The 15,397-nt window shown below is 43.7% G+C and overlaps 1 protein-coding gene across 4 annotated transcripts in view; it reads left to right on the top strand.

Annotated features, from left to right (window-relative positions):
* Positions 1-13,494, top strand: part of slc4a8 (solute carrier family 4 member 8) — a 64,496-nt gene extending 51,002 nt beyond the window's left edge. For 2 of the 4 annotated variants that reach the window (XM_058055935.1, XM_058055937.1), the window contains exons 11-25: positions 1,210-1,310; positions 1,536-1,710; positions 1,794-1,927; positions 1,997-2,242; positions 5,378-5,483; positions 5,776-5,937; positions 6,215-6,328; positions 6,399-6,560; positions 6,724-6,975; positions 7,058-7,126; positions 7,205-7,378; positions 7,453-7,584; positions 7,649-7,752; positions 9,463-9,568; positions 9,695-13,493. In XM_058055935.1, coding sequence (XP_057911918.1) covers positions 1,210-1,310; positions 1,536-1,710; positions 1,794-1,927; positions 1,997-2,242; positions 5,378-5,483; positions 5,776-5,937; positions 6,215-6,328; positions 6,399-6,560; positions 6,724-6,975; positions 7,058-7,126; positions 7,205-7,378; positions 7,453-7,584; positions 7,649-7,752; positions 9,463-9,568; positions 9,695-9,700 — 2,043 coding nt within the window. In that variant the 3' untranslated portion in view covers positions 9,701-13,493. Of the gene's footprint in view, positions 1-1,209; positions 1,311-1,535; positions 1,711-1,793; positions 1,928-1,996; positions 2,243-5,377; positions 5,484-5,775; positions 5,938-6,214; positions 6,329-6,398; positions 6,561-6,723; positions 6,976-7,057; positions 7,127-7,204; positions 7,379-7,452; positions 7,585-7,648; positions 7,753-9,462; positions 9,569-9,694 lie in introns of all 4 variants that reach the window. The other 2 variants (XM_058055939.1, XM_058055936.1) reach the window with 2 other exon arrangements.
* Positions 13,495-15,397: the final 1,903 nt, after the last annotated feature.

The raw sequence follows: 15,397 nt of genomic DNA, 5'->3' as shown, positions 1-15,397 counted from the left end.
CCATGCAGCCTTGTTGAATCATATAGAATCTAATTGTATTGTGTGTACTAAGGGTGTGTACTAAGGAAAATAATTGCCATTAATCGATACAGCGATCTTCCGCTGCCTTCCAAATTGTCCAGAAGCAATTTGTCCGTCCCTGCAACAAGTGCCCCCCCGAACGAGTGTTCAGCACAGCAGGTGACATTAGAACAGCACAGCAGTTGGCTTTTTCCTGAATTTTGAAACAATTTTAAAAGGGTATAAGTTGTTTTACACTTTCTGCTCGTCACTACTGCATTAGCCTACCTCCTCGTGCACTCATATTGGCAGTATGTTTTGCAGATAGGAATATAAACAAACATTGATTGCACTGTTGAAAGTGTCACTTTAACTTTGCTCTTTTACAGCAGTAATTATTGTATACTTGTTTTATCCACCACTGAACCACTGCTCTTGTAATTGCATAGCTGATGTGAAAGTGTGAGGAAAGTTGTTTTTAAAAAGTCGTTGCTGTTTTAAGATGGTAAAAAGAATTATCAAGAAGTGGTACATAGCAAAAAAGACAAACAGCACTTTTGTTGAATTTACTGCCAAGTACCTAGAAGGAATAAAGCCAAATACTTTTTGTAGGACCATACTGAATTCCATTTTTTTCCCTTTGCTTATTTGCATCATGTTGAATTGCATCATATCGCAAGAAATTGCACCATATCATATCAGATTGCGTTGATTTGAAATAAATGATTATTGCATTGTGAAGAGGGTGAATCGTATTGCATCGTATCGCCAGAAAATTTCATGTATCGTTTAAGTATCGTATCACTGGCAGTTCATTGAGATGTGTATCGAATCGTCCTCGGTGCTGAGATTCACACCCCTAGTGTGTACACTGTATCAAATTGACCTAATAAGTCAGTTTTGATTTGTATCTTAACTTGTGTATCTAGATATGTATGGAAGCGTTTACCACAAAGGCCACTTTTTTTTTTAATTCATTCAGTATATTTTTCATTGTTTTATTTATTTTTTAAACAATCAACAATTTCAGAAACCTTTAGAGAAATGTCTATTTATTAAATACAAAGTATTGGAGAAATTTATATTATTTCTAAACGGCATATGTAAATTTTTTAAATGACCAAAAATCAGCAAATATGCAGGGGGTCATGAATGTGTGGGGATTCGCTGTAATTGACCTTGTTTTTGTCTGTTTGGTGGTCATTGTAGGAGAAGAGGAAGATGCCTGGCATCCCTAATGGCACAGCCTACCAGGTCGAGGAAGATCCCCATGCTGAGCACCATGGGCCGGAGCTGCAGAGAACTGGACGGTGAGTCATGGACAGTTGGAAAAAAAATGAGAACAAAGAACTTGAGACATACCACTTAATCCTTGGACTTGTGCTACATTTGGGTCCATCCCAATACATTTTTACATTTCTGTTTGTCAAAGGATAAATGACAAAGAGCAGCCTTGAAACTTCAGATCAAATTATGCCTTAATAAATACAGTTACTTGTAGTAGGCACAGCCCTGTCTGATGATGTTGTCACCAGGTTGTTTGGTGGTCTGATAATGGATATCAAGAGGAAGGCTCCCTTCTATCTGAGCGATTTTAAAGATGGCCTCAGCCTGCAGTGTGTGGCCTCTTTTCTCTTCCTATACTGTGCTTGCATGTCACCAGTCATCACCTTTGGTGGGCTTCTGGGAGAGGCAACAGAGGGACGCATTGTAAGATTTAACATGTTTTGCACTTTTAAGATGATTGATTAGTACTCATGAGCAAGATATTATGTACGGTATGTGTGTTCCAGAGTGCCATTGAATCCTTACTCGGTGCATCCATGACTGGGGTCGCCTACTCGCTGTTTGCCGGCCAACCTCTCACCATTCTAGGGAGCACAGGACCCGTGCTGGTGTTTGAGAAGATCCTCTTCAAATTCTGCAAGTATGTCGTGACAACTTCCTCATATTGTGACATCTTCTGTGATGACACAATGTCCCCTTTGCTCTCTAGGGACTATGACCTCTCCTACTTGTCGCTGAGGACCTGCATTGGCCTGTGGACGGCACTGCTGTGTTTGGTGCTGGTGGCCACAGACGCCAGCACTCTGGTGTGCTACATCACTCGCTTCACAGAGGAGGCCTTCGCTGCCCTCATCTGCATCATCTTCATCTACGAGGCCTTGGAGAAGCTGTTCCACCTGGGAGAGATTTACCCCTTCAACAAGCACAGTGATCTGGACAAGCTGACGCTGGCATAGTGAGGCACACAATCCTACAATTTTGAATGAGAACTTAGCAAGAAATCATATAAATTGAAATTCTTTCAAATCTAAGTACTGTCCATCTTGGTATGCACCCGTTTTTGTATGATTGCTTTTTGTTTTCATTTACTGTCTCGTATTGTTTATAACAAACTAATCCATTTGACGTGTACTATGGAAAACAAACAAAGCACCCTACACGTTACATTTTTAGACTGTGGTTAGTAAAATAACCTGTCACCGGGTCAATGAAATTGCAATTTCAAGTTGCAATTTCATAATGAGGGTAAAAACCATCTAGGAATTTAATCTTGCTAATGTTGCCCCTCCACAACCTGGAGAGGGGTCTGCATTGAAAATCCTGTGGTACAGAATAAGGAAGACAATCCACGATGACTTGACGTATATTCACCTCAGGATTTTTTATTTTATATTCACCTCAGGGCCTTAAGATTGTTTTATTGGCCCATGGCATACTTTTGTCTTCCTCTGTGTTGCAAAATGTTAAATATATCAAAGGGGCCCCTCGCATCATTTTTGTCCGTGATGGTACATCCTTGATGCACAAGAAATCTGCATCATCAGGCGTAACCACAGGAAAAATGTAGTACAAAACAAAAGACGCTGCTTAAAACCAAGCAGGAAGAAAGTATAACAAAAAGGGCTGCTGAAAACCAAGCAGGAAGAAAGTATAACAAAAAAATGCAGGAAAACGTAAATGCACTGCAACCAGAAACAGACAGGTGGCAACAACGCAGCACCCCAGAACATGACGATGAGTGTACTCCACCCAGGGGAGACAGGACGACCACCAGGAGGGGTGCCGGTGGCAAACGCACTGCAGGGCGGCTTCCAAATCCTGGTTGGCTGACTCCGTCTGGCCGTTGTCCAGAGGATAAACTGACAGATGTCCCCAAGGCCTTGCAGAGCACCTTCCCGACCTAGGAGGTGAATTGGGGCACTCTGTCAGAGACCAGGTCCATATGAATTCCATGCAGGCGGAACACATGCTTGACTAGCAGCTGGGCGGTCACCAAGCCAGAAGGTAGCTTGCACAGGGCTATGAAGTGTGCCATGTTGGAAAGTCTGCGTATAATGGTTTTACCTTGAGCAGTAGGAAGTCCAGTAACAAAGTCCAGAGCAATATGTGACCCCAGGGAGGGCATGGGCAATGGTTGGAGTAATCCAGCGGGTGGGCGGTGACACCTTGGCTCTGGCACACACTCTGGCTGCAGGTATGATGGAGTCTGGGGTTTTCGCCGTCTCACCCGGGCCAAACACTCTGGAGAGAGTCCATCAGGCTTAATGTTCCGTGATCCGGGTCGGTAGGTTGGAGTGAAGTCAAATCTTGTGAGGAATAATGACTAGCAGGCTTGATGAGTTGGCCACGCCCTCCAGCCAATGCCTCCACTTCTGCAGTGCGAGCTCAATGGCCAGCAGCTCACGATTCCCCATGTCGCAGTTCCCCTCTACTGTGGTGAGGCAACACGAAGAATGCACATGGATGGAGTCACTGGTCGACCAAGGGCCACGAGGACAGGACCGCACTACTGTAATACTGTAAAAAATTGCATAAATGGGTCAGGATGAGTGAGAACCGGAGCAGAAGTAAACAAAGATTTAAGCTTAATAAACATTGCCTCAGCCGCTGAGGTCAATACAAAAAGTACCTTAGTGGATGTCAGCCTGGTCCCGCCATACTGCTGAAATTGCGAATGAATCTCCTAATCTCCTGTAGAAATTTGCACACCCTAGGAACCTCTGCAAGTGCTTTGTACCTTGGCGGGATCGGCTCTAAGCTTGCCCTTCTCCACAAATGAGACGGATGATGAGTGGCTCGCACTTCTCTGCCTCAACATAGAGGTGATTCTCAAGAAGGCACTCTAGTACATGTTCCATCAAAGAGTCAGAAAATGTTACGATATCTTCAAGATAAACGAAACAAAACTGGTTAAGCATGTCACAAAGGTTCTGGAACATGGCTGGAGCAATGGTAAGGTCGAACGGCATGCTGTTCAAAATGCCCTAACGGAGTATTGAATGTGGTCTTCCATTCGTTCGCATCTCTTGTCCGTACCAGGTGATATAAAGATCCAGTTTGGTAAATATCTTAGCAGACTGAAGGGAAGAAAATGCTCAGCCCATAAAGATAGCATATTTTTGACAGTAATTTAATTGAGTCCAAGGTAATTGATACAAGGACCAAGAGACTTAGCTTTCTTCTCAACAAAAAAGAACCCCTCACTCCCAACGGGGAGGAAGAAGGACAGATGAAACCAGAAGCTAACAAGGAAAAGATATAGTCCCTGAGTGCCTTTTGCTCCAGGCCCAAAATATGTCTGGAGTTGGGCAAAGGAGCATCCGGGAGCAGCTTAATGGCGTAGTCATATGGCTGATGAGGTGGCAAACTCAAAGGCTTGTCTTTACTGAATACTTGGGCTAGGTATTCGCTAGGTATATTGGGCTTGGGCTAGGTATTCGCTAGGAACACCAGACATATTGATTTCCTCTGTGTGTGCCACCTTCTCACTCTCGGTCACTGCAGAGCGCAGGCAATTAACGTAACAGTAGCTGCTACAATTAGCTATGCGGGTCTTACCCCAATCCACCAAAAAATTATGTACCTTGTGCCAGGTTAACCCAAGAACCACAGGCGCAAATTGAGAAGGTATGATGTAGAATCTAATTAATTCATGGTGATTGCCAGAGAGCCGAAAAGATAAAGGTTCGGTCTTGCTAGGAGGCGACCTAGCCTAAAATTAAGGCTGGTAACTTAATTTTAAAGAAAGTATAACAAAAAGGGCTGCTGAAAACTTAGTCAACAAGATATTAACCACTGCCGGAGAAGCAGGGAATACAAGGTATTCACAAACACTATACAGGTTTGACAGAAAGCACGGCGGGGTAGCACAAGGCAAGGATGCACAGGAGACAGGCAGGGAACAATTGATAATCTGGCATAGAGTAGTCCACACTGCACATCTTAAGTGGTCACAGGGAATTTGGAAGTATTATTAATTATATTGTTTTGATAACATAAAGTATTTTTGCTCTTATTTTTGTGTGTCTGAAAGAAATTAATTTGGTTCATGGTCCATGCTTAATTTTTATTGCCTTCTCTCTGACTTTAGCTGCCAGTGTGCAGAGCCAGCTCATCCCAGCAATAAAACCGTTGAACTGTGGAGCAAGAGAAATATCACTGCTGCAGACGTACCTTGGGCCAACCTCACTGTCAAGGTAACCTATGTCAACACATGCACAAGTTCCATGTTTGCATTTGTTAACAAGCAACTGACCCCTTCAGTCTCTCCAAAGCAACTCACCTCTCTGTAGGCACTAATAAGGACATTCCATCGATTTGCTTTTCTCCACTGAGCACATGGTTGTTTTTTGAATGCTCAATGAACTTTTCCACCTCAGTCATACTACACTTACTTACTTATACACTGTATGCTGTACTCACCTAACACAGCATAGAAGTCTTCCATCAAACTATTTGTGATGCTGCATTTTTATCATCTCTCTACAGGAGTGTTTGAGCCTCGAGGGAGATTTTGTCGGTACGGCATGCGGCCACCATGGACCCTATACCCCAGATGTCCTCTTCTGGTCTGTCATCTTGTTCTTCTCCACCTTCTTCTTGTCAGCGTTCCTCAAACAGTTCAAAACGAGTCGATACTTCCCCACCAAGGTAATCCGCAAAAGGCCTGCCTTCTTGGGTCAGGGTTTTCAAAGTGTGACACCACATAGTATATACCATACAAGTTTGTGCTTTCTTAGCAGTTTTGAAAAAAATGTTTTTTTGTTTATTTTTAGAAATCTGCTGCACCTGCACCACAGGGTCACCTCACCCTTTGAAAAGCCCTCATTTATGCTATACTACTCCCCTGCTACTGCTGTACAGTAATTGTATCAAAATGATGCTTTTACTTCCAGAATGTCTGAGTGTTGTTTCCTGGGTCACACAGGTGCGGTCCATGATCAGTGACTTTGCTGTATTCCTCACTATCGTGGTCATGGTGTTGCTCGACTACATCATCGGCGTGCCCTCCCAGAAGTTAAAGGTTCCCAGCAAATTCCAGGTAATCAAGAACGACTGTGTGCATACCTTCCAGTTGATGTTTGCATCTCCTTCATGTGTGCCACCTTCAGCCCACTAGAGAAGACCGAGGGTGGTTGATCAATCCAATAGGACGTAACCCTTGGTGGACGGTTCTGGCAGCCTCCATTCCGGCTCTTCTCTGCACCATCCTCATCTTCATGGACCAACAAATAACTGCTGTTATCATAAACCGGAAAGAGCACAAATTGCTGGTACATTTATTTTTTTCAGTGTGCTAATCTTCCACTTCTTCCACAAAAAGAATATCAAAAGTAATACCTGCAACCTTCTGGATGGTGCCGTCAGTGGAAAAAAAAAGACAATGAATCATACATGAATTCGGCTTTTGACTTTGTGTATGCAATTGTTCCACAGAAGGGTTGCGGCTACCACTTGGACCTCCTGATGGTGGGTCTCATGCTGGCCGTGTGCTCCATCATGGGCTTGCCATGGTTTGTAGCCGCGACCGTTTTGTCCATCACTCATGTGAACAGTTTGAAGCTGGAGTCAGAGAGCTCTGCTCCAGGTGAGCAACCTCGCTTTCTGGGCATCCGAGAGCAGAGACTCACCGGCCTGGTCATCTTCTTGCTCATGGGATGTTCTGTGTTCATGACTGGAGCACTTCAGGTGAGTTTACCCTCATTTTGCGTGACACTATAGTAAGGGTATTTATTCATTTTGTTTAAAAAATCCTTCATTTGTTCCACAGTTCATTCCGATGCCAGTGTTGTATGGTGTCTTCCTTTACATGGGTGCCTCATCATTGAAGGGCATACAGGTATAGCTCAATAAGCACTCAAAAGTGCCATCTAACAGTCTTGATGCATCTGTGATATCTCATACATATTGCTTACAGTTCTTTGATCGTCTGAAGTTGTTTGGGATGCCAGCCAAGCACCAACCAGACTTTATCTATCTGCGTCACGTTCCCTTGAGGAAGGTTCATCTGTTCACGCTCACACAGCTAACCTGTCTAGTTCTCCTGTGGGTCATCAAGACCTCACCTGCTGCGATTGTCTTCCCCATGATGGTGAGAGGACCACTCTCTCTGTCGCACGTCCATTATCTCAAACCGCATTGTCTCTCTCCTTTTATTGTCTGTAGGTGCTGGCTTTGGTATTCATCCGCAAACTGCTGGACTTCTGTTTCTCCGATCGGGAGCTCAGTTACCTGGACGATCTCATGCCTGAATGGAAGAAGAAAAACCTTGATGATGCTTCCAAAACGATTGAGGAGGTATTTGTTGAACATATGGATGACAAAGGATTAATTTGCAAATATTAACAATTGTCTACTGCAGGAAACCCAGGTTATGCTGGGTACCAAAAGCGAAGATGGTGCAACTGTTCAGATTCCCATGGAGAGCAGTCAGCCAATGCAGGCCTCAAAGTCGCATGACCCCAGGTGGGTGGGGACAGCATGGGCATGGTCATTACAGTGCATACCGTATCAGTGTAAATTTAACCCTTACAAACACATTAACTGTCCTAAAATGGAACCTCTAAAGCATTGAGCTTAACTTTATCTCATTAAGTCCCCAAGTGACGTATAGGAAACTTTTAGGAGTGGTTGTCAATCAATCAATCAATAAAACTTTATTTGTAGAGCACTTTTCATACATAAAATGTAGCACAAAGTGCTTTAGATTTAAAAAAAAACAACAAGACACATATACACACACACATATACACAAGATGTTTGTTTGCCTGAGTACAGAGGAACCAGGTCAGGAAGCGGTGCCATCTGCGCTGCAGTGGGGGCAGCGCCAAAGAGCCCCCACCCACCCCAGCCAGTGAGCCCCACGAGAAGAAAGAGAGTGTCATGTGACAATCCTAGGACATGACTTCTCCAAAATATTATCAATCAAAATAATTAAATAATATTCAGCAAATTCATGTATACCCGATTAAAGGGTATCTTTGTATTGAATTGTGCATTCTTATAGAGCAGCTACACACAATAATCTACACAGAAAACTCTCTAGATCTTCCAGAATCTGTACCTTTTCCAGCTGTATTTTCTTGGATTTTTGCTTCCCGCCAAAACTTTGTTTTAATGTATTCCACTCACGGCCCACCTCTGGGCACACCCACTCCGCTGTGATTGGTCACACACCCAAAATGCTTCCTAACTATGAATGAACCCCATTTTCTAATATAGTGGGTTTGATAATAAATTGATAAATGTCTTTGGAGAGCTAATTGAAAAGTGTTTAGGAGCTACTGGCAGCATATGAGCTACTGGCTGGAGAGAGCCGGCAAGAGCACACTGCTTCTGGCTTCAGCAACACTTTGGCAGATATTTCCCGTTTATGTTCACAAAACAGTCCAGTGTCAAATGCCGTTGACAGATGAAAATATTTTTTTCTTGTTCCAATAACTTCTGCCTGAGCTTCCCTCATAAACCGAGAAGCAAAGCTTGGTGTAGGGCAAAGAGCTGATCAGGCTTACAGCCACGCGCATAAGGAACCCCCTCCCCTGTGACATCACAAAGGAACAGTTTTGCGACACCCTCTGAAACCGAATGCTTTCAGCCATCCCAAACTTCTTTCAGGGCTCACTTCCAAATGTGCAAACCTCATTATCTGAACCTTTGGCATTGTTTAAAGGGGACCTACTAAACATTTTCTGACCTATAAATGTAGTTAGGATGTTGTATTCTCGTGTTGAACAAGTCATAACCACAACATTTTGTAACACAAATTGCCATAACTACTATAACTATAAATGCCATAACGTTGAAAGCCATAACCACAAAATGTAAAACAAAACACCCCTACAAGCAAACGTGTGACTGTATGACATAATACAAAACATTGCAAAACGAATTGCCATCACCACGAAGTATTGTAACGTTGGAATTGGTGATGCGAGGATCGCCTGTACTTTGGGTGTGATGGCAACATGGGTTGCATGGATTTGACGGATTGTAAATGTACAGTATGTATACAGATTGACATACAATTGTGTTTATGCGGACACACACTATCCTTAAAATGCTTTACCTTTCCTGCATGTGTGTGTGGTTTGAAGTACACCCTGTTAACTAACACTGTGACACTTCCCACTACTTTCATCATTTCTGAGCTCCTCTCCTCCCTTCCTTGCTCCTCAGGTGTGATCCCTCTGATATTAATATCTCTGATGAAATGTCTAAAACCACCATGTGGAAATCCCTCAGCTCCAATCAAAAGGATTCTCAGCCTGTGTCTGCTAAGAAGGCAAGACCAGACCTGTTCTCTGTTCTTACCCTATGAGTCGCTTTTCTGTGTCCATGTTAATGTCCTAACAGCTTCTTATCAAACTGTGTACATTAGTGTCTCAAAATGGGTATTTTACTTCTGCAGGTTTGAAGAGATGACCTTCATTGATGAGTAACGATTCCCACAGTCCGTGCAGCTGTGACATATAACGAACTGGACCTCAGGATGTCCTGATTTGGTTATTTGGACTATCAGCTGTCTGAGCTAATTGGGAAAGTCTTTCCGATTTCTACCAGCTCCATGTAACACCTAACAGTACAGTTCGTCAACACACACACATACATACGTCCATACGACAGGGGGATTTTTATTGCGGTCTCACAGCAAGAAGGTTATGACAGATCTTCTTGTCAGATTTTGGAGTTTGTGCTGTCTCCCTCCTATGGATCAATAACATGTAATAGTTAAAATAAAAGTCAACTGGGGACCTCAGTTATTACCGTACAATTTGATAATCCAGGAAGCCAAATAATGAAGGGGCAGCAAAGTAGTCCTAATACAGGATGTCCCGAAAGTCTGGACAACAACATTTTATTCAACTAGAATATTAACAAATAACATCTTTAATATGCAAAGGTTGATGGGCTTTGCAAGAATCACATGAACTTTTTTCTGTCCACACTTTAATGCACCTCTTGCAAATTCTCCAATTTAGTTGTTATTAGTGTGAAATTCTAAAAAAAGCTTTTTATTTAAAACTATTTATTTTTCTCTTTAATACAAATCCACAAGAAATTCCAGTGTTTTTGTCCTTGGCTGCCAGTCCCACCAGGTTTTTTTTTGTGGAATTTGGTTGCTTGATCCTGCTAATCTACCAAAAACCTACTTTCATGGTGTCCAAAAATTAATGACCTGTATCATTAGATATGAAACAAATTTATGTTGTAGTCTATAACATATTGACCTACACTGGGTTGGTTTTAACATCTTTCATGTACAATGACCCCCTCCATTTCCTTGGAAATTTTTCCAGAAAAAAATTGCTTAATAGCCCTGGTTAAGAGTATCACAAATTTGTATGGCTTCTTTAGGGCTTCTCATGGGTGTGTCCATGTTTTGTGGTGTTTCACTATTCATTGGGGTCTGTCGTAACCCCCGTGAACAAGATTCTGAACAATGAGCAATGTTGAAGACTTGAAGACTTGCAGAGACCTTGTCACACTTGTATCAAAATCCCCCCAAAAGGGAGATTATAGAGGGAAAGTGTGTATTCACAACTGCAATCATTCCCAGTTACATGCTTGGCTCAAAACATACCTAACCTTGCACTGGTTGCCGCTGGCAAGTACAATACAAGCATGGCTGTTATGCAGAACTATTAATGCTGCATTTGGGGCATTATACGAGGACAAGATATAAAAAAAAAACACTAAATTACACATCAAATTATTCTAACCCTTGAGGGCAGAGACTAAAATGAAACTTTCATTTATGTATGAGTGTCTGTCGCTCATTGTTTCTCATATTTGTTGTGCACAGTTCTCTCGTTTGTGATGACATGGTCAGTAATTTGGGACTCACATTGCAGACCCAACCCTGACCCTCCTAACCTGAACCCTAACATCCTATCACTGATCCTCCTATCCCGAACCTCCTAACCCCCTTGACACTGACCTTCCGAGCCCTAAACCTCCAACCTAACTAACCCCCAACTCCTAACGCTAACTCCTCTAACACTACCCGTCCAACCCCTACCCCGCAACCCTAACCACACAACTCTAAACCCTCCAACACTGCCCTTTCCTACTCCTATCCCCCTGACCTCGAAACCTCCTTGACGTTAACACTCATGCCCCAACCCACCAACCCTAACCCTTCGTAAAACTAACCCTCCTCCTCTTAACCGAATAATGTCCCCCCAATCCCTAATCCCCTAACCTTGGTTAACCTCCTAACCCTGTCACTAACCTCCCAAGCTTAACCCTAAGCCCTTTACCACCAACCCTGACCTCCTAAAGCCCCGACACTAACCCTCCTATCCTTATCGCTATGACCCTTAGCCCTATGACCCTTAACCCGAAGGCCCTAATCTTAACCCTATCCCTAACCTCCTAAACCTAAACCTAACCTCATTTTTGAATGTAAATGTAAATGTGTATTTTGTGTAGTGAATAAATATTAAATATTAGAGGATCCACATGAGTGGACACAGCCAAAAGTACTCTAACGTAGTAGTGTCTTATTTCTTTACCTCAGACTAGTTTGTTTAAACTTATGCAAGGCACTTTGTGGGGAAGGTTTTGGGCGTGTCAGAGGGCAGTGATAATGATTTGCTCTATTTTTTTTGTGGCGGAGAGAAGTTATTGGAGCAATAATTGACCCAATCTCAAGTGAACAATAACGATATCAAATATACATTAATAATTATTATTATCATTATTACAATCTTCAGGGATGCTTTGTGCCAGTTAACAGAAATAGTAACATTTGAGCAGTGACCGGTGCCATTCAGTCCTTTTTGACTTTAAACTGTGCTTTATTTGTGGTAGCACTTTGTGTAGATACATCTGTTTAAGATTAAGATGATTTTATTTTTAAGAGACCTATTTCACAGTTACAATCACTTATTTTTGATGAATGACTTTCTGTATAAAGCGTAAGAAGCTAGGATGTGTTAAGAGGAAGATTGGCGTATTATTTCCTGTTTTGGTGTAGGGCAAATAAACAAAAAGCAAAAAAAAGTTTTTGTTAGGGGCCTTAGAATCTGCCTTTTAGAGGGAATAACGTATACTCTTTTTGCCTATCTTCCGTCGTCATCTTGTAGGCACATTAATCCATGACTGTAACACGCTGTAATGCCTCCTCCTTGTTCTTATGGTCTGTATTTGTGTCTTGTATTTTCAAGTAAGGCATTAGAATGTTAATATTAACTGTGTGCACATGAGGATGACAAAGTTTGTGGAGGGCATGACTTAATATTCATTGTGTACAGTCATATGAATTAATGAGGACAAATATATGTTAGGGCTGTCAAATGATGAATACATTAAAAAACACGTATGTATTAAGAGCTCCAAATGAACTGAATATGCCAATCAAGATCAAATACACCTCACAAGTTTAGGTAGCTTAGCTATTATGCTCATTTTTTGTCCCTTTGTATAGCGTTGTGGACTCCCATAGAGCAGCTACACATGATAACCAGCACAGAAAGCGTTCCTCCAGAATCTGCACCTATTCAGCTGTATAAAACGGTCTGTTTATTATTTATTCTGCCCACAGCCCGCCTCCAGGCACGCCCAATTTGCTGTGGTTGGTCACACTGCAGAGTGCATAGAAACACTTCTGGTTTGTGTTGTCAACTCTATATGAGTTGATAAACAGCGATTTATCTTTTTCAAATGTCCGCTTTTAACATACAGCCATATGAGTTGGATCCAAAATCTGAGTGTACAGTGGAGACTGTAGATCTGGGCAGGCATGGGACCCACCCTAGCCCAGCTGCCTTCCACTTTTAATTACTTCATATGATACATACACCACACATAGGTCAGCCCTTTGGTGCAGGCCTATTTTTAATTGCACAATATACACAATACCATCTTATTACACACACAGGCGTGGCGGGCTGGACCGGAGAGCCTTCTGCCTACCCCGCGATTGGCCCGCTGGCTGCTGGGGCGCGGCAGCTCGCTCGGGGTGGCCTGGGCTGCGGGATGATTTGGTCTGGTCCACCTAGCCTTCCTGGGGGTCCTGCTGGAACCAGCTGATACTGGGGCTTGCCGGAGGGTCGCGGGCATCTCTGTGCCCTTGGGGGGGCGTTCAGCAGTCTCCGGGCAGTGGGGCCCATGCTGCTGGTGGCCTGAAGTCTGCGGCGGTGGCTTGGGGTTGCTGCGCTGTGGTGGCTGCTGTGGGGACCGAGCTGTGTGTTGGGGTGGGGCCTGATCTCACTTGTATGGACGGGGGCCTGGGTGGCTTGTGGGGGGCGTGGTCCTTGAGGTCAGGCCTGCTGGGGGGGGGGGATGCTCTCCCGGGCGTTTGGGTGTCTGCTCCCACCAGTCTTTGTACTGGTGGCTTTGCCCGTCCCTAGTCTGTGCTCGTCGGGGATAGTTCTCCGGTGGTGGGTGGTACGCTGCTGGTTCTGGGGTTGTGGGGGAGGTCGGGCCTCCCGGTGAATAGTGGGGTCCGTCGGTTGGTCTAGCGCTGGTCTTGAGGGGATGGGGGGACTGATGCTGCCCTGTAACGCCCCAGACGCCCTACGACTACGGTGTGTGCTTGCGTGTATGTTGAGTGAATGGGGTGTGCGCGTGTGTCTGAGCTATTTTCATGTATTTATTCATTATTAGTATTATTATGGCGCTGGGTGTTCCATCTCTCCTCCATGGAGTAGTGGGTCCTTGTCTCTTATGTCCCGCCCGGGGCAGTCCTGTGTCGGTGGTCGGGCTTGGGGTTGCCTGGGGCGGGCGGGGTTCCGCTTCCGGCCGTGGGTGGGCTCCCTTCCAATTCCCGCTGGTGTGTGGCCCACAATGCCCTTCTGCCCTAGCGGGGTATGGACTCTAGCTGGCCTCGGGGGTGTAGCTCTCCTCCGGCCTGCTGGTGCCCTGTTGCTGGTCAGGATTGCTCCTCCATGGCCCCTTGCTGGTCTCTTCGGGGGAGGGGTCTTGGGGAGACGGCCCTGGCTTTGCCCACACCCATGGGGCCGGTGGTTCTCTGGCGGTGGGAGCTTGACCTGGCTGCGTGGGGTGGGGTTTACTGGGTGGTAGGAGGCAATCCCTCTCCTTTTGTATACTCTAAGTTACAATTACACATTCACACACACATACGTATGTGCACATTTAGCACATATATATGAATATGCACAACAACAGAAGTACACACCTCCACATGCGCACTCACAGCACAAGGGTGCTTCTCTGCACAATCTACCCTCTTATCCTTGATGTCTTCATGCTATTGGTATGCTATTATCACAGTAATAATGATGTCAAGCAGTGAGATTGTAATTACTACAACTGTATCGCTGTAATTCTGTTTACTATCACAATTCACGTCTTCATTGTTACTATTGCCACTGGTAAGTTTGACTGTTTCATTTCAGTGATATCATCTCCATTGTGACCCATAGCCATCATTGACATTTAACTGATGCAGTCCTGTTTGTCACTGTTGTTGTCATGGGAATTGTTGTTGCTACTGTTGTCTCTTTACTGCCCCCCCTTTTTGTTTCTTGTTTCTTCTTCTTTTCTGTGTCCCTTTTTGCTGCGGTCCGGCCGCTCCAAATTCGCATAACAAAAACATGAAATAACGCCAAAAAATGTAATAGTACAGGGACGGTAGTTTACACCTTTCCTGACAGAGCAAATCTATTTAGCATGTAAGGGCATTCAGATCAATACTACAGATAGTATTGATCTGTAGTATCAATACTACAATATTACCACTGTCCCGATATGCTTGGGGCTTTTTTTTAAATCCCAATTCTGCACCCACACCAGTGGTGTTTTCATCACCATTGCTACATGCACCGTATGTTGTCTTTTAGGGAAAATATATGAATACGCTTCGATGTCCCCTCCTGCGATTTGTTTATTTATGATACTGGTTTTAAATTCTAAATGTTTGTGAGTAAAAAAGGCTATTTAGAAACATGCAGAAACAATTTTTATTAAATATTTGCCTCAATGCACCTTTCCTTCATGAAATGTACAAATGTAAATACCTAAAAACACAGGGCAACAAAAAATGCTAATTCCATTTCATTTCTCTTTTAAAATACATGGAAATTATAATACTCTATTAATTGGAAATCCAACAGTTTTTTAATATTTAATACGAGCTGCGACTTGT

The sequence above is a fragment of the Doryrhamphus excisus genome, chromosome 18 (genome assembly GCF_030265055.1).
Source record: "Doryrhamphus excisus isolate RoL2022-K1 chromosome 18, RoL_Dexc_1.0, whole genome shotgun sequence".
Lineage (NCBI taxonomy): Eukaryota > Metazoa > Chordata > Actinopteri > Syngnathiformes > Syngnathidae > Doryrhamphus > Doryrhamphus excisus.
This window is presented reverse-complemented; position numbering and strand designations above follow the sequence as displayed.